Here is a 20000-nt window from a genome sequence, read left to right as displayed (position 1 = left end):
ACTGCCTCTCGGGGAAAGCCCTGGAGTGGGCCAACGCCGTGTGGGGAGAAGGAGATGCGGCGCTGGACCATTTTGAGGATTTCACCTGCTGCTTCCGAGCAGTTTGCGACCACCCGCCCGAGGGTAGAGCGGCAGGTGAATGTCTCTTCCATCTGAGGCAGGGGACGAGGAGCGCCCAGGGGTTCGCAATGGACTTTCGGACCCTGGACACCGGCGCGGGATGGAACGACAGGGCCCTGATCGACCACTATCACTGCAGTTTGTGCGAGGACGTCCGTCAGGAGTTGGCCTCACCACCCTCACCTTGACCAGCTGGTGGACCTGTCCATTCGGCTGGATAACCTGCTGGCTACCCGCGGACGTCCAGAGCGGGGTCTGTCGGTTCCATCCCCCAGCACCACCACTCCGATGCCCATGGAGCTGGGAGGTGCTGCGCTCAGGGAGAACGGAGGAGGTTCCGTCACATGTACCATCTGTGGCCGCAGAGGTCACACTGCCGGTCGGTGCCAGGTTGGTTCCTCTGGGCGTCCAGGCAGCAGGCAGGGCACTCTGGCGTCACCCCAGGTGAGCCCAGGTGAACCGGCACCATTCTTACCCCGAGCCCTCACCCAGAGTTTTCCCCGCATTCCCAGCATAAGGCGCTCGTTGATTCAGGCGCGGCTGGGAATTTTATAGACAGATCATTCGCCCATAATTTAGGGATCCCCATTGTTCCAGTGGCTATTCCCTTCCCAGTTCAAGCCTTAGACAGTCAACCATTAGGGTCAGGGTTGATTAGGGAGGCCACCGCTCCTCTGAGCATGGTGACGCAGGGGGGTCACAAGGAGAGAATCAGTCTCTTCCTCATTGACTCTCCTGCGTTTCCCGTGGTGCTAGGCCTACACTGGTTAGCCAGTTTGAAACCGCGGTTTCATGGCGGTTTCATGGCAACGGAGGGCTCTCACGGGGTGGTCGCAGGAGTGCTCGGGGAGGTGTTTAGGAGTTTCCATTGTGCTACTACGGTGGAAAGTCCAGACCAGGTCTGTGTGCATTCCCCCCGAATATGCCGATTTGGCTCTCGCCTTCTCCAAAAAGAAGGCGACTCAATTACCACCCCATCGACGGGGGGATTGTGCGATAAATCTCCTGGTAGACGCAGCACTTCCCAGGAGTCTCGTGTATCCCCTGTCACAGGCGGAGACGGCGGCTATGAAAACATATGTCTCTGGGTCCCTGCGTCAGGGGTACATTTGGTCCTCAACTTCACCCGCCTCCTCGAGTTTATTTTTTGTGAAGAAGGAGGTAGGTCTGCGCCCGTGTATTGACTATCGAGGCCTAAACCAGATCATTGTGAGGTACAGTTACCCGCTACCTCTCATAGCCACAGCGATTGAGTCAATGCACGGGGCGCGCTTCTTTACCAAACTAGATCTCAGGAATGCTTTCAACCTGGTGCATATCTGTGAGGGAGATGAGTGGAAGACGGCGTTCAGTACTACCTCAGGGCATTATGAGTACCTCGTCATGCAGTATGGGTTGATGAATGCTCCATCAGTCTTCCAAGCCTTTGTAGACAAGATTTTCAGGGACCTGCACGGGCAGGGTGTAGTGGTGTATATTGATAACATTCTGATATACTCCGCTACACGCGCCGAGCATGTGTCCCTGGTGCGCAGGGTGCTTGGTCGACTGTTGGAGCATGACCTGTACGTCAAGGCTGAGAAATGCCTGTTCTTCCAACAGTCCATCTCCTTCCATACCTTAAGGGAACATTTTGACATTTGCTATATGGTTAGTGAGAAAGTCCACATTGCAAATGTACGGTCCCTTACTAGACGTCCGACAACGTTTCTAAAATTTGCGGACGGCGTCGGGCCGTGCGGCAGGGCCGAATCTTCCAGGAAGTCATTAAAAGAACTCTCTCTGACTTTCGGTTTCCGTTTTATAAAATGTTCGAATTTTGGTCATTTTTCCACTCTCCCGGTAAATCCCACAAGAGGGTGACTGGAATCATATTGCAAATGTTCAAAACATCACCAATCACGACGTGGCCTTATCTCCTAAACGGAAAAGATTTTGAAGACGAAACTTGGTGAGCATAGGTTTGGCATAATGGGCAGTTGGCCCCAAACAAGATGGCGTCTAGGCCTCTACGGTTTTTGAGTTATGGCCATTTTTCTGGGATTAAAGGTCAAAAATTAAAATAGAGCAATAATTTTTCCGCTTCATGTCAAAGTTAATGAACCTACGGTGTCAATAAAAAAAAGAACCAGCCATTTATCTATCGTAATTGAAGAGAAATCGTACAATGTCAAATTGTTGATGTTCAAAAATAGGTTGTTTTTAAAAAAGTTACAGATCCAGTTGCAGCGTGTTCATACAAGCCTAAAGTGTGCTTCGGAGCTCTGTGAGATTTCTGTGATTTTCTGAAATAACACACACTCACTAAACCCTCTGTAAATAAGTCAGTTCTAAACATAAAGACTTAAAACTCAAAATTCTATAAGTGCCTACCCCAATGAGGATATGTGTTCACGTTCAGCTTCCTGTGTGAACCGGAAGTGCCTTAAAATGGTGTCATAGGTGCTGTTTGAAGGGTTAAAAAGGTCTGATCTTTTTAAAACTTCATATGTGTGATTAAGCAACCCTCATGGACTGTAAATCAGTCATTTTTCCCAACAGATGTCAAAGAAAAGCTCTCTTACACACACACACTCACACACACACAGCAAGGATGGAGTGACAAAGTGCGGTGCTTAAAGACTCTCAGAGCCTGCAATGGTATTACCATAATCTCTAGGCTGTGCCGAGTTCAACGAGATGCCCCGCTTGACCGTAGCTCGCTCTGAGTGCAGCGACCGTGAAAAAAGCAGGCCCAAAATGAAGCCTGGCCCTAAATGTCATTTGCTTTTGGGTGACAGTGAGAGAACCGTTAGGGTGAGAAGCACAATTCAACCTCAGGTACAGTAAATCAATGTTTTTTGATCTCACAGATTACAATGACTTCTCTCCCCATAGGAATACATTGCCTGCTCCTCTAAAGTCAACCTGAAGCCTATGTGGGTTAACCTGTCTTCGATGAGGTTAACCCACACTATGAGGTCTACCTGTGTCGATTCTAAGCTTCCTGAAGCAACCGGAAGTGGTTAAAATCACCCGAAAAGTGTTTTTCCATACCCAACCTGATGTTTGATAGAAATAGTGAATTCAACCCTGTGTAAATCAGTCAGTTCTTAACGTATAGACTTAAAACTCAGGATTCTGTAAAAGCATACCCCAATGAGGATATGTGTTTACTTTTAGCTTCCTATGCCAACCGGGAAGTTCCATAATTGGTGTCATAGGGTCTGTTGCGAAGGGTTAAAAAAGTCTGATCTTTCCAAAACTTTATATGTTCGATTAGGCAACCCTTATGAACTGTAAATCAGTCATTTCTCCCATTAAATTTCCAAGAAAAACTCACATACACACACACAGCTTGGACAGAGGGACAGTGTGGTGCGTAGAGACCTGCAATAGTTAACTTTGTTCGAACAATTAAAGAACCGTCAGACCTAGAGTTCTGAAACTTTAGAAACCTATTCTAGAATTCAGGTCGATAGTGTGTGGTGAGTTATGTGGCTCTAGAAGGTTCTTGGACTGAGAAACAGCCTCGTACATTTGCAATGACTTCAATTCATTTTGACCATTACGAAAATGACAACATTTTTAAAAGTCCCAGAGTCGCAAGACTAGGTGCATTGAAACCGGCTCGGCCCATAGAGACGGGCCCCAACGTTTCTTTCCGATAGCTCATTCAAGGACTCCGTAGCAAGGCATGGAAAAAAGTGGATTTTCAGCACCAATTAAGGTCTTGCTCGGGCACCGAATGACCTATCGAGCCGAAACTTGGGATTCGGGGTCGCCTCAGCTAGGCCTACACATAATGTCAGAACTGGACCCACAGCTAGAATGTAACTACGTGTTTTACGTTTCTATTATGGTTTGAACAGAAGGCGCTGTGAATTTTGGGCCTGCTCTGAAATATGTGATAGTTGGCTTCTAAACGAGTTGGAAAAAGTGGGTGTGGTGTCAGTTTGTATCAGTTTGGTGTCAGAATGACATCTAATTGACTGATGGACGGTGACTTGCTGGCTGACTTTTGTCAATTTGCAATATGTTTAAACAGTGAGGTACCATCACCAAAATGACATTCTGAAATCAACACCAACGAGCGATGGAGAGGAACCAGAAACACTGCCCAGCCATCCCGAGTTCATCGGGCCAGTCAATTTTGCATTTCTGCAGTATTTTTGAGCATGACAAATTCGTGATGGTAAATGCCCATTGAAACATATTGCAAATACACTGTGCATTTGCAATCTGATTCAAAAGTGAAAAAGCATCACCAAATGGACATCATGAAATCAACACAACGAGCGATGGAGAGGAACCACTATCACTGCCCGGCCATCGCGAGTTCATCAGGCCAGTCAATTTTGCATTTCTGCAGTATTTCTGAGCATGTCAAATTCTTGATGGTACATGGCAAATGGACATAAAATCCTGATTTAGCACTTTCAAATCTTTCATATTGCATTTGGACATTTCTTATGGCATTTGGCCAAAAAAAAGTGACTTTTGAGTTTGACTTTTGACTTCCTATGAAATCATATTGCAAATGGACAAAACATATGCCTTATGCACAAGTAAAAAAATAAAATTAAAATAATGATAATAAAATTTGACAAAAGTATATTCATACAGTTCTTACACATGAGTAATTGACAAAAGAAATCAAAAAAAATTCGAAAAACGGTCCAGAAAGCACTTTTTTAAGTGGGTGATACGTTTTTTCAATTTTTTTTCTATTTTTGACTTTTGACTTCCTATGAAATCATATTACAAATGGACAAAACATATGCCTTATGCACAGGTAAAAAATATATATAAAAGAAATATAAAAAAATTATGATAATAAAATTGGACAAAAGTATATTCATACAGTTCTGACACGTGTAGTTGACAAAAAATTCAAAAGAATTTTGACTTCCCATTCATTTTTGTACATTTCAGGGGGGGTTTTCCCTTACTAGGGTACTGCATTTCCACCTCAGGGATGGAGATGGAGAGTGACCTGCATTTCAGCCATGCGTAATTGGCCGAATCACACCACAGTAAAGGAGTTGCAGCGGTTGCCAATTACTACCGGCGGTTTATCCGGGGTTTTGGTCAGGTAGCGACTCCCATTACCTCATTGCTGAAGGGGGGACCGGTACGTTTGCAGCTGAGGTGGACAGGGCTTTTGGTCACCTGAGGGCTCTGTTTACCTCGGTTCCCGTGCTGGCCCATCCGGATCCCTCTTTGGCATTCATAGTGGAGGTGGATGCGTCCGAGGCTGGGATAGGAGCCGTGCTCTCGGGTATGCCACCGAAGCCCCGCCCCTGTGCCTTCTTCTCGAGGATGCTCAGCCCGGCGGAGCGAAACTATGACATGTTGGACCGGAAGCTGTTGGCTGTCATCAAGGCTTTGAAGGCGTGGAGACATTGGCTTGAGGGGGCTAAACACCCTTTTCTCATCTGGACTGACCACTGCAATCTGGAGTACATCCAGGCAGTGGGGAGACTGAACCCTCACCAGGCAAGGTGGGCCATGTTTTTCACCCGTTTTGTTTTCACCCTTTCTTACAGACCAGGTTCCCAGAACATGAAGGCAGATGCATTGTACCGGCTGTATGACACAGAGGAGCGGCCCATGGATCCCACCCCCATACTCCCCGCCTCCTGCCTGGTGGAGCCAGTAGTGTGGTTTTCACCCCGAGAGTAACGGGCAGGTGGAGAGAGTGAACCAGGATGTGGGTAAGTTTCTGAGGTCTTATTGCCAGGACCGGCCAGGGGAGTGGGTGGCGATCGTGTCCTGGGCAGAGATGGCCCAGAACTCGCTCTGCCACTCCTCCACTAACCTCTCCCCATTCCAGTGCGTACTGGGGTACCAGCTGGTTCTGGCGCCTTGGCATCAGAGTCAGATCGAGGCTCCTGTGGTGGACGACTGCTTCAGGCGCGCGGAGGCGACATGGGACGCCGCTCATGTTCACCTTCAGCAGGCCGTGCTGAGCCAGAAAGCCAGCGCAGACTGTCACTGCAGTGAGGCCCCGGTGTTCGCACCAGGGGACCGGGTCTGGCTCTCGACCCGAAACCTGCCTCTCCACTTGCCCTGCCGGAAGTTGGGGCCGTGGTTTGTGGGGACATTTAAAGTCCTGAGGAGACTGAACGAGGTTAGTTACAGGTTACAACTTTCCCCCAATTATCGTATTAACCCCTCGTTCCATGTGTCTCTTCTCAGGCCGGTGGTGGCTGGCCCGCTCCAGGAGTCTGAGGTGCGGGAGGTTCCCCCGCCCCCTATGGACATCGAGGGGGCCCCGGCGTATTCCGTTCACTCCATACTGGATTCGAGGCGTAGGGCGAGGGGCCTTCAGTACCTCGTGGAGTGGGAGGGGTACGGTCCGGAGGAGAGATGCTGGGTTCCACTGGAGGACGTGTTGGACTCTTCCATGCTGCGGGAGTTCCACCGTCTCCATCCGGATCGCCCTGCACCTCGCCCTCCGGGTTGTCCCCGAGGCCGGTGTCAGCGGGCAGCTGGAGCCGCGGGTCAAGGGGGGGTATTGTCACGACTTCCGCCAAAGTCGGTTCCTCTCTTTGTTCGGGCGGCGTTCGGCAGTCGACTTCACCGGTCTTCTAGCCATCGCGGATCCACCTTTCATTTTCCATTTGTTTTGTCTTGTTTTCCCACACACCTGGTTTACATTCCCTCATTACTTTTCGTGTATATAACCCTCTGTTCCCCCCATGTCTGTGTGTGAAATTGTTTATTTGTCAGGTTGGTACGCTTCCGGCTAGTGTATGCCCGGTTTTGTTGTGTACCCGTGTTTTGTGGCAGCCAGTACTTTGTACTTGGTTGTGTGTACTTTGTGCTGCCTCACTTGTTCTTTGGGCATTTGTTTTCGTGACACGGTTGCGACCTGTTTTAATAATTGCCTGAGTAAAGTGTTTTGTCCACTCATCTCTGCTCTCCTGCACCTGACTTCCATGCACAAGCTACACCCACCCATTGATACCAACACACAAAGTCATACATACATGCACACACACACACACACACACACACACACACACACACACACACACACACACACACACACACACACACACACACACACACACACACACACACACACCACCAACAGAAGGGGATTCCGCAGGGTTGTGAGAAGGAACTGGATATGTCTACTCTCTGTTTCCCCCAATTCTTCCTCCTTCTCACTGCTTGCTCCCTCCATCTTATTCTCCATCCTCCTCCTCTTTCTCCCTCCAGATGAATTTCCTTGATTATAGGAGCCATGCCTCTCACATACAGTAATCATGATCCTGCTCCTCTCGTTCACTGATGTGACATCATAACATCTCTACTGTTTAATCACTTCAACTCTTTAATTGTGGCCGGGCATCTCTCTCTCTCACACACACACACTCGTCTCTCATATGTTTCAAAGACTGTCCGTCGCATCACCAAGACCCCTTCACCCCTCTCTCCTACTCCCCCCCCAACCCCCTACTCTCCACTCTCCACTCAAATCATCCCATTTTCATCCACTTCCTCCTGTACCCCCTCCCCGGCTCTTCACCCTCACCACCAAACCACCCTCCCCTCCTCCTCTCCTGCTCTTCCGCTGCCATTTTCAGCTGGTTTATATGGGTCTGTACCACAGGCTGTCTGACCATGGATCGTCATGACAACTGACTGTAAACATTTATGCAGCCAAACCCCGTCCAGATTCAGATTCCTCTCTCTATTCAACCACACTATCGGCTCGCAATGCTCTTGCTGCTATGTGTGTGTGTGTGTGCGTTTGTGTGTACTGCTACTGAATGATGTATGTATTCGGGGATGACAGGTCAGTGGAGTTGACAGCACAGTGTTACGTGTGTTACAGATGAATGGCAGCCTGACCACAGACGTGTGTTAAGTATGGAGACTACATGTGGCTCTGATTTATGGCATTTCAAATGGACCACTGTCTCTCTATCACAGCTTCTCTCTCTCACCCACACACACACATTTTTTACTTTAAACTATCTACCAATCTTTCTACCACTCACTCCCATCATTTTATTTTGTCCACTTCTTTATCTGCTCTCCTCTTCATCTCTTGTTGTCTTCACATGTCTGCAGTGGCCTCTTGGCTTATACTTTCGTCGTCTCTGGTAGTCCGTGCAATGATGACCACAGTAGGTATCTGCCTTGCTGTTTCTCTAGTATTCATTGAATTACAAGGCTTCTCGCTCTACCCCCCTCCTCCCCCGCTCCATTTCTCTTGCTCTCTGACTCACCTCCATCATGTTCTGTTCCCATCTCTATCTGTCCCTAGTGCGGTATGGGGGTGGAAGAGAGTGGGAGTGGGAAAGGAAGACAGAGAAGGAAAGAGATATAATGGACAGCAAGAGGGAGGGAAAGAGAGAGGGACCAATGAGAGAAACAGAAAGAGACATTGGGAGAAGAGAAAGTGTGTAGGAGAAGGACTGGGAAGAGGATAGGAGAGGAGAGACTGGGAGAAGAGAGATTGTGTAGGAGAAGGACTGGGGAGAGGATAGGAGAGGAGAGAGACAGATTGGGAGAAGAGAGATTGTGTAGGAGAAGGACTGGGGAGAGGAGAGAGAGAGAGAGAATAGAAGGAATTCCCCAGCTTTCCCCCCATACACACACCTGTGTTCTACATCTCAGTAAAGCATAACAGAGCAACTAACAGTCCTGGTATGCCTGGTTACCACACTGGGGAGGCCTGCTCAAACCATCAACATCACACACACACAGTCAATACATGCATGTCTCAAACAGGTAATGAAGTGTAGTACAGACTAACCACAAACAGCGTCTGACTACGGTGACTTCAATGCATTCCTTCCTCATTCATTCCTCAGGATCAGCAGGAGGAGACAGAGACGTGGCCTGAACAGACAGCAGTGTTGTGTTGTACTGGCTGGACTGGTACATGGTCTGAACAGACAGCAGTGTTGTGTGGTATTGGACTGTTACATGGCCTGAACAGACAGCAGTGTTGTGTTGTGCTGGACTGGTACATGGCCTGAACAGACAGCAGTGTTGTGTTGTGCTGGACTGGTACATGGCCTGAACATACAGCAGTGTTGTGTTGTGCTGGACTGGACTGGTACATGGCCTGAACAGACAGCAGTGTTGTGTTGTGCTGGACTGGTACATGGCCTGAACATACAGCAATGTTGTGTTGTGCTGGACTGGTACATGGCCTGAACAGACAGCAGTGTTGTGTTGTGCTGGACTGGACTGGTACATGGCCTGAACATACAGCAGTGTTGTGTTGTGCTGGACTGGACTGGTACATGGCCTGAACAGACAACAGTGTTGTGTTGTACTAGACTGGTACATGGCCTGAACAGACAGCAGTGTTGTGTTGTGCTGGACTGGTACATTGCCTGAACAGACAGCAGTGTTGTGTTGTGCTAGACTGGTACATGGCCTGAACAGACAGCAGTGTTGTGTTGTGCTGGACTGGTACATGGCCTGAACAGACAGCAGTGTTGTGTGGTATTGGGCTGGTACATGGCCTGAACAGAAAGCAGTGTTGTGTTGTGCTGGACTGGACTGGTACATGGCATGAACAGACAGCAATGTTGTGTTGTGCTGGACTTGTACATGGCCTGAACAGACAGCAGTGTTGTGTTGTGCTGGACTGGACTGGTACATGGCCTGAACAGACAACAGTGTTGTGTTGTACTAGACTGGTACATGGCCTGAACAGACAGCAGTGTTGTGTTGTGCTGGACTGGTACATTGCCTGAACAGACAGCAGTGTTGTGTTGTGCTGGACTGGTACATGGCCTGAACAGACAGCAGTGTTGTGTTGTGCTGGACTGGTACATGGCCTGAACAGACAGCAGTGTTGTGTTGTATTGGGCTGGTACATGGCCTGAACAGACAGCAATGTTGTGTTGTGCTGGACTGGTACATGGCCTGAACATACAGCAGTGTTGTGTTGTGCTGGACTGGTACATGGCCTGAACAGAGAGCAGTGTTGTGTTGTGCTGGACTGGACTGGTACATGGCCTGAACAGACAGCAATGTTGTGTTGTGCTGGACTTGTACATGGCCTGAACAGACAGCAGTGTTGTGTTGTGCTGGACTGGACTGGTACATGGCCTGAACAGACAGCAGTGTTGTGTTGTGCTGGACTGGTACATGGCCTGAACAGACAGCAGTGTTGTGTTGTACTGGACTGGTACATGGCCTGAACAGACAGCAGTGTTGTGTTGTGCTGGACTGGTACATGGCCTGAACAGACAGCAGTGTTGTGTTGTGCTGGACTGGTACATGGCCTGAACAGACAGCAGTGTTGTGTTGTGCTGGACTGGTACATGGCCTGAACAGACAGCAGTGTTGTGTTGTGCTGGACTGGTACATGGCCTGAACAGACAGCAGTGTTGTGTTGTGCTGGACTGGTACATGGTCTCACTCAGATCATGTTTGACATCATACAGGGATCCTAGGACTGTACTTCCCACTCAGACAGGAACACCTTCCTAATATTGAGTTGCACCCCCTTTTGCCCTCAGAACAGCCTCAATTCGTCAGGGCCTGGACTCTACAAGGTGTCGAATGCATTCCATAGGGATGCTGGCCCATGTTGACTCCAATGCTTCCCACAGTTGTGTCAAGTTGGCTGGATGTCCTTCGGGTGGTGGAACATTATTGATAAACACAGGAAAATGTTGAGTGTGAAAACCCCAACATCACTGCAGTTCTTGACACTCAAACCGGTGTGCATGGCACCTACTGCCATACCCTGTTCAAAGGCACTTAAATATTTTGTCTTGTCCATTCAAACTCTGAATGGCACACATACACAATCCACAATCCATGTCAATTGTCTCAAGGCCTAACAATCCTTACTTAACCTGCCTCCCCTTCATCTGCACTGATTGAAGTGGATTTAACAGGTGACATCAATAAGGGATCATAACTTTCACCTGGATTCACCTGGTCAGTCTGTCATGGAAAGAGCAGGTGTTCTTAATGTTTTGTCCACTCAGTGTATGGATTCATAGATCCTAAAAGCTACTTCTAAACACCCCACCTTTTCAGTAAGATGTCTACTGCCTACTTATTACAGTGTTATACACTGTGGACATACTTCTGAACAGTCCAGGATCATCATGGAGCTCAACATGCTCTACTAGAGTGGGATGGAGAAATCTTACAGGGTCTAGCTTTACTGTATCATGCCTTGCAATAGATTACAGTGATTCTGCCCTTTTTTAAATTAAATTCATTTTATTTCACCTTTATTTAACCAGTTAGGCTAGTTGAGAACAAGTTCTCATGTACAACTGTGACCTGGCCAAGATAAAGCAAAGCAGTGTGACACAGACAACAACACAGAGTTACACATGAAGTAAACAGTAGAAAAAAGAAAGTCTATATACAGTGTGTGCAACAGGCATGAGGAGGTAGGCAATAAATAGACCATAGGAGTGAATATGCCCTGTCTAATAATAGCATATCTTCATTATTTTCATGGCCACTCACTGCACAGTAACGTAGCAATTTACTCCCTGCTTATCGACTGTGTCAACACTCATTCCTGGTGAAACTATAATAGTATTTATTTTCTCTCCTCTCCTGCCATCTAACAGGAGTCAGTGAGTGAGGTGTGTTATGGTACAGGTAACATGCAGGGGTTGGGAGGTGGGGTAGTCGACATTAACAAGCGTGAAAATGAGTGTGGTTCGTCTGACGGAAATACCGTATTACTATAACTGGAGCTTCTAGGTGAATTCTGGAGAGATGGATATTACTGATAGAATTTAGGTCTAACCCTCCCACTGGCACCAGTGTAGCAATTCAGGGGAGGGGGTGGGGTTTGATCCAGCAACCAGCAGGAGAGAAGATAGCCCTACACATTGAGGAAGTTATGTAAGTTAATTACCATACTGTACAGTTAAACCTCGCAGGAGGGCAAAAAAGGCCAGACTGCAGAATCCCACTTCTGCCACCAATGTAGTGATTAAGGTGGCAGTCAAAATGGGGTTTGAACCAGCAACCCTGTGGTTAGAGGTGAAAGTGGAAAACCTCTTGTGCCATAAAGGTCTAGACCCCATGGCAGTGGCTGGGCATTATCTCTCACATGATGTAGGCCTACAGGGAGGCTATATGTAGCTTTCTAAATATCCCTGCCTCAGACTTTGTACCTTAGAGAATGATGCCTGCAGTTGTTTAGGTGAATCACTTAAACTTCAAGTTCTTTGAGCTTTGAGACCTGGAGAAAAGCCATATTGTGTATAAATATAACACATTATTCATTATTCATGGTTGTTTGAAGATAAGGAGTGAGTCCACTGAGGGAGCTCCAGTAGGTAACCTGATTACCATATCATACAATTGGACAGGGGAGCAGCAGCAGGGGGGAACCAGGGAAACAGCTGTATGCCTACACAGTAAATAGCTGGGCCAAGTCTCAGCATAGAGAATGACCCTGCACACTGTAGTGGTTATAGAGGTCTTTCAACTGGTTTACAGGATCGGTGTTTATGTTCTAGGACCTATGATGTACTGTAGGTGCATTAGCTGGCTGTGCCATAAAGTTCCAGAGACTTCTCTGCAGAGGTTGTCGGTCCTACAATGCCATTGGGATAACGAATACACTGATGAATCTCGAACTAGAAAATGCCTAATTTTCATGAACATGTATAGGCTACTTAAACTTTCAAAATGCTGTCATTGAAGTGACTTTGTAACGGGTCATGGTCGGGGTCAAGCATTTAAAGGTATTCGTGAGAGAAAAACAGCTCTAGAAAGGTTGAGATGATAGATAACGTGACAACTCTGGTTACAAACTTACCTTTGAGGAGAACTATGAACTTGAGGAGTAGCAGGTATTTGTGCAGCTCCATGTTGTAAAGGATGGAAGGACTTCGTGTTATCTCTCTTTCTGTTCCGGACTTGGGCTTTAATTTCCCTAGAGTTCGTTTAAATTCGATGTGTTCCCCAGGGATCCGTGAAAACCGTAAAAACACAGTCCCAGTGGTATTGCTTGGGCGCGTTGTAATGTAACCGTGTTGTGTTGCTTCCGACAACCCTGCTTCACATATTATTCAGGGTAAAAACAGACTACTTAGTTATTGTCTGTTGCTGTAACCACTATCAGGTTGAACGATATGTTGACAGCTTTTTAATGAATTAAACAGAGGTTGTTCTAGGTTTATTTTATTTTTGACAAACAGTAGCCTAAACTATCTAAATATTTTGGGGCTGGAATATGTGCCATAAATTATTACCTTAACCTGTGCGCAACTAACACCTCAAACGTCTAAACAACTAGTCAAAAACAACTCAACAACTGATTCAAGCTCAAAACCAACACCTGTCCAGAAGAAAATTCCTATTTAGTGTCGTTAAACCTTCACTAATGTATGTTTAATTGCTTCCAATAAAGAAAAACCCATAGGCCTAACTATCAGTCAGATAGTCTACTTTTCTATTGCTGAATGTTCCTCCTGGCTCGACTCTCCAAAAATTATCCGAAGAAAGTACCCATGTTCATCTTTCAACCTAAACGTTTGAGGTTAATCAATGTTTGGGTTTTCTTGACAACTTTTCTGTTTCAATTTTCACACTTCTGGTTGGTGATATCCATCTTTTTCGTCGTTTTTCCTCATTTATAGCGATTGTATCCCTCTCTGGATAGTGGAGTTTTACTCCAAAGCAACAATCAATAGCGCTTTTATTCCAGCGCGAGGCGACTTTCCTTCCCTCGCTCGTTCCTCAATTCGACCTCTCTCTCAGCGCGCGCCTGGTTCGCATTTTGAAAACCCCAAACGACTTTCTCTCTCTCTTTCTCTCTCTTTCTCTCTCTCTTTATCTCTATTTCTCTTTCTTTATCTCTCGTTCTCTCTCTTTCTGTCTCTAAATTCATTTTGTTTCTCTCTCTCAATTAAATCTCTCTCAATCATATTTCTGTCTCTTTCTTTCTCTCAATTCAATTTAAGGGCTTTATTGGCATGGGACACATATGTTAACATTGCCAAAACAAGTTAAATAGATAATAAACAAAAGTGAAATAAACAATAAAAAAATCAACAGTAAACATTACACCCGTTTCAAATATCATATTATGTCTACATACGGTGTTGTAACAATAGTTATTTGTGGGTCTGTGTAATCTGAGGGAAATATGTGTCTCTAATATGGTCATATATTTGGCAGGAGGTTAGGAAGTGCATCTCAGTTTCCACATAATTTTGTGGACAGTATGCACATAGCCTGTCTTCTCTTGAGAGCCAGGTCTGCCTACGGCGGCCTTTCTCAATAGCAAGGCTATATTCACTGTGTCTGTACATAGTCAAAGATTTCCTTAATTTACGGTCAGTCACTGTGGTCAGGTATTCTGCCACTGTGTACTCTCTGTTTAGGGCCACATAGCAATCTAGTCACTCTCTCTCTCTCTCTCTCTCTCACACACACACACACACACACACACACACACACACACACACACACACACACACACACACACACACACACACACACACACACACACACACACACACACACACACACACACACACACACACACACACACACTGTGTCTCTGTCAGTCTGTCTGTCTGTCTAACTGTCATATATACATTCAACGAATCACAAAGTACTAGAGACCACTTTAAAGCTCTCTGAGGCCATCTGGTGATCTCTGGTCTCCTGGTTGAGAGTTGTGGATGTAGTTCACTCAACGTCCACAGGATTGCGCCAGTGCATCACTAATTCAGTCTCCCAAATGCTGTGTGTCAGCTAGCCACTTCGTTAGACTATTGAGACACACTGTAGGTTTGACCCACCTGATCACACTTAAAAGTGCTTTACTCAAATATTTATCAAATTCCTTGATCCTCATGGTTTGTGAAATTCAATTTTTCGTTTCTGGAATTGTATTCCATTCACAGCTACGGACAAAGACATGAAGGCCTCTGCAGGTGGAACTGTTGCATACATAGGCAGAGCCCCTTTAATACGACAGTACAACTGTTGCACTAGTGGATGTCGCTGTTCTCTAATAGCGTTCCTAATTCTGGGACTAGAGTGAAGGTTGAGCCCTCACACTGGTCTAAGATAAGATTTGGTGAGGGTAAGCTGATCCTACATCTGTGCCTAAGGGCAACTTCTACAGTTGTTTGTGTCTTCTGTGGCGTGGTTGGTGGTAACCAAGCATCTTTGTTTTTTCTCGTAAATCAACTCTGTAAACCAAGTGGTTCCTACAGTAGTAGAAGCTGCCCAGGTCTAGGATCAGTTTATCCTCCCCAAATCCTAACTCTACCATATGGCAGATCACAAATCTGTGTTTAGTGCAATTTCATCCTACTGTAGTTATTAGGTAGATCAACTTCATCCTACTGTAGTTGTTAGGTAGATCAACTTCATCCTACTGTAGTTGTTAGGTAGATCAACTTCATCCTACTGTAGTTAGTAGGTAGATCAACTTCATCCTACTGTAGTTGTTAGGTACATCAACTTCATCCTACTGTAGTTAGTAGGTAGATCAACTTCATTCTACTCTAGTTGTTAGGTAGATCAACTTCATCCTACTGTAGTTTGTAGGTAGATCAACTTCATTCTACTCTAGTTGTTAGGTAGATCAACTTCATCCTACTGTAGTTGTTAGGTAGATCAACTTCATTCTACTCTAGTTGTTAGGTAGATCAACTTCATCCTACTGTAGTTGTTAGGTACATCAACTTCATCCTACTGTAGTTGTTAGGTAGATCAACTTCATTCTACTCTAGTTGTTAGGTAGATCAACTTCATCCTACTGTAGTTTGTAGGTAGATCAACTTCATTCTACTCTAGTTGTTAGGTAGATCAACTTCATCCTACTCTAGTTGTTAGGTAGATCAACTTCATCCTACTGTAGTTGTTAGGTAGATCAACTTCATCCTACTGTAGTTTGTAGGTAGATCAACTTCATCCTACTGTAGTTGTTAGGTAGATCAACTTCATTCTACTCTAGTTGTTAGGTAGATCAACTTCATCCTACTGTAGTTAGTAGGTATATCAACTTCATCCTACTGTAGTTGTTAGGTAGATCAACTTCATCCTATTCTAGTTGTTAGGTAGATCAACTTCATCCTACTCTAGTTGTTAGGTAGATCAACTTCATCCTACTGTAGTTGTTAGGTAGATCAACTTCATCCTACTGTAGTTGCTAGGTAGATCAACTTCATCCTACTGTAGTTGTTAGGTAGATCAACTTCATCCTACTGTAGTTGTTAGGTAGATCAACTTCATCCTACTGTAGTTGTTAGGTAGATCAACTTCATTCTACTCTAGTTGTTAGGTAGATCAACTTCATTCTACTCTAGTTGTTAGGTAGATCAACTTCATCCTACTGTAGTTAGTAGGTAGATCAACTTCATCCTACTGTAGTTGTTAGGTAGATCAAGTTCATCCTATTCTAGTTGTTAGGTAGATCAACTTCATCCTACTCTAGTTGTTAGGTAGATCAACTTCATCCTACTGTAGTTGTTAGGTAGATCGACTTCATCCTTCTCCAGTTGTTAGATAGATCTGCTCTGCTGTTCCCTCTCCCCTCCTGCTGTTCCCTCTCTCCTCCTGCTGTTCCCTCTCTCCTTTTGTTGTTCCCTCTCTCCTCCTGTTGTTCCCTCTCCCCTCCTGCTGTTCCCTCTCTCCTTTTGTTGTTGCCTATTCCCTCCTGCTGTTCCCTCTCTCCTCCTGCTGTTCCCTCTCTCCTTATGTTGTTCCCTCTCCCCTCCTGCTGTTCCCTTTCTCCTCCTGCTGTTCCCTCTCTCTTTTTGCTGTTCCCTCTCTCCTCCTGCTGTTCCCTCTCTCTTTTTACTGTTCCCTCTCTCCTCCTGCTGTTCCCTTTCTTCTCCTGCTGTTCCCTCTCTCCTCCTGCTGTTCCCTCTCTCTTTTTCCTGTTCCCTCTCTCCTCCTGCTGTTCCATCTCCCCTCATGCTGTTCCTTCTCTCCTCTGCTGTTCCCTCTCCCCTCCTGCTGTTCCCTCTTTCCTTTTGTTGTTCCCTCTCCCCTCCTGCTGTTCCCTCTCTTCTTTTGCTATTGCCTATCTCCTCCTGCTGTTCCCTCTCTCCTCCAGCTGTTCCCTCTCTCCTTTTGTTGTTCCCTCTCTCCTCTTGCTGTTCCATCTCCCCTCCTGCTGTTCCCTTTCTCCTTTTGTTGTTGCCTCTCTCCTCCTGCTGTTCCCTCTCTCCTACTGCTGTTCCCTCTCTCCTCCTGCTGTTCCCTCTCTCCTCCTGCTGTTCCCTCTCTCTTTTGTTGTTGCCTCAGGGACCACAGCGAATGGAGGAGGTATGTGATCATAATCAAGTAACAGTTATGTGCAACACACACACACACACACACACACACACACACACACACACACACACACACACACACACACACACACACACACACACACACACACACACACATGACCCATATAGCATTGTTTGTCAGTAAAGTTTACTAGACTGGCAGCATGCTGGCTTTGATCCTCAGACTTACGCAATTAAGTCAGATGAGTTAGCTCACACACCCACTCACAAACTACCACACTCACACACTCACACGCAACCAGTCTCCCAGCCTCCCAGTGCACAGCCACAGATTCATATATAGGTAGAACCTTTTTGGCTCTGACTGAACCTATTTGTCAGAGCCAAAAAAAACAGTCTTCCAAGAATTAAGCTTAGATGTGACAGAGCTAACTACTGTTATAAGCTCAAGTGATAGAACAGGAGCAATGCAGACACAAACCATTGTCACACATAAAGCTCAGCTACAGTGGGGAGAGTATTTGATACACTGCCGATTTTGCAGGTTTTCCTACTTACAAAGCATGTAGAGGTCTGTAATTTTTATCATAGGTACACATCAACTGTGAGACGGAATCTAAAACAAAAATCCAGAAAATCACATTGTATTATTTTTAAGTAATTAATTTGCATTTTATTGCATTAATTTGCATTTTATTGCATGACATAAGTATTTGATACATCAGAAAAGCAGAACTTAATATTTGGTACAGAAACCTTTGTTTGCAATTACAGAGATCATACATTTCCTGTAGTTCTTGACCAGGTTTGCACACACTGCAGCAGGGATTTTGGCCCACTCCGCCATACAGACCTTCTCCAATCCTTCAGGTTTCGGGGCTGTCACTGGGCAATACGGACTTTCAGCTCCCTCCAAAGATTTTCTATTGGGTTCAGGTCTGGAGACTGGCTAGGCCACTCCAGAACCTTGAGATGCTTCTTACGGAGCCACTCCTTAGTTGCCCTGGCTGTGTGTTTCGGGTTGTTGTCATGCTGGAAGACCCAGCCACGACCCATCTTCAATGCTCTTACTGAGGGAAGGAGGTTGTTGGCCAAGATCTCGCGATACATGGCCCCATCCATCCTCCCCTCAATACGGTGCAGTCGTCCTGTCCCCTTTGCAGAAAAGCATCCCCAAAGAATGATGTTTCCACCTCCATGCTTCATGGTTGGGATGGTGTTCTTGGGGTTGTACTCATCCTTCTTCTTCCTCCAAACACGGCGAGTGGAGTTGAGACCAAAAAGCTAAATTTTTGTCTCATCAGACCACATGACCTTCCCCCATTCCTCCTCTGGATCATCCAGATGGTCATTGGCAAACTTCAGATGGGCCTGGACATGCACTGGTTTGAGCAGGGGGACCTTGCGTGCGCTGTAGGATTTTAATCCATGACGGCGTATTGTGTTACTAATGGTTTTCTTTGAGACTGTGGTCCCAGCTCTCTTCAGGTCATTAACCAGGTCCTGCCGTGTAGTTCTGGGCTGATCCCTCACCTTCCTCATGATCATTGATGCCCCACGAGGTGAGATCTTGCATGGAGCCCCAGACCGAGGGTGATTGACCGTCATCTTGAACTTCTTCCATTTTCTAATAATTGCGCCAACAGTTGTTGCCTTCTCACCAAGCTGCTTACCTATTGCCCTGTAGCCCATCCCAGCCTTGTTTAGGTCTACAATTGTATCCCTGATGTCCTTACACAGCTCTCTAGTCTTGGCCATTGTGGAGAGGTTGGAGTCTGTTTGATTGAGTGTGTGGACAGGTGTCTTTTATACAGGTAACGAGTTCAAACAGGTGCAGTTAATACAGGTAATGAGTGGAGAATAGGAGGGCTTCTTAAAGAAAAACTAACAGGTCTGTGAGAGCCGGAATTCTTACTGGTTGGTAGGTGATCAAATACTTATGTCATGCAATAAAATGCAAATTAATTACTTAAAAATCATAATGTGATTTTCTGGATTCCGTCTCTCACAGTTGAAGTGTACCGGTGATAAAAATTACAGACCTCTACATGCTTTGTAAGTAGGAAAATCTGCAAAATCGGCAGTGTATCAAATACTTGTTCTCCCCACTATGTCAGTCAGAAAGTGCAACTATGAAAATGTGTCCTACTGCCAGACCATAGAAATGGAACAGATAGAAGAACTAGTGTGAGAGCCAAAAACACTTACACCACACACACACACACACACACACACTATAAACATGAGTTATGCAGCAGGAAACTATTGAATCGATACTATCTAAACTATGTAGGAGTATGATACTGTCCCTCACAAAGCTAAGATATGCAGGAGAGGGGGAGAGAAAGAGAACACTACTGTCAGATGTGCTGTAGTTGTGGTAGAGGGGTAACAGGTAGATGTAAAGTGTCAGATACCGTGTCTGTAATGACCCATACGTCAGACATTAGCTGAGCTATGCAGTACCACACTAACAGCCTGTATATGTGGACAGTGGGAAGCAGTAGACCGTCTGGAAAGAGCTGCATGTTTCCACCTTGTCTATGGGGTTCCCCGGGGTCATCTAAGTTGGTGTTAGCAAACTTTACGTGTGTGTGTTGTGTATCTGCATGTTTGTGTGTTAGTAAAAATTAACATCTGTTGTACTGCCAGTCTAGTGGCCAGACAGTT

At 46.0% G+C, this 20000-nt stretch overlaps 1 protein-coding gene across 3 annotated transcripts in view; it reads right to left on the bottom strand.

Moving 5' to 3' along the window:
* Positions 1–13829, bottom strand: part of LOC112235545 (integrin alpha-10-like) — a 71610-nt gene extending 57781 nt beyond the window's left edge. For all 3 annotated transcript variants that reach the window (XR_006079758.1, XR_006079757.1, XM_042305105.1), the window contains exon 1: positions 12887–13829. Coding sequence is in view for 1 of the 3 variants with exons in the window: in XM_042305105.1 (XP_042161039.1) it covers positions 12887–12938 (52 nt within the window). In the remaining 2 variants the exon portion in view is untranslated. The remainder of the gene's footprint in view (positions 1–12886) is intronic.
* Positions 13830–20000: the final 6171 nt, after the last annotated feature.

Source organism: Oncorhynchus tshawytscha, linkage group LG23, assembly GCF_018296145.1.
Source record: "Oncorhynchus tshawytscha isolate Ot180627B linkage group LG23, Otsh_v2.0, whole genome shotgun sequence".
Taxonomy (NCBI): domain Eukaryota; kingdom Metazoa; phylum Chordata; class Actinopteri; order Salmoniformes; family Salmonidae; genus Oncorhynchus; species Oncorhynchus tshawytscha.
The sequence above is the reverse complement of the archived record's forward strand: the minus strand, read 5'-3'. Positions and strand labels throughout refer to the sequence as shown.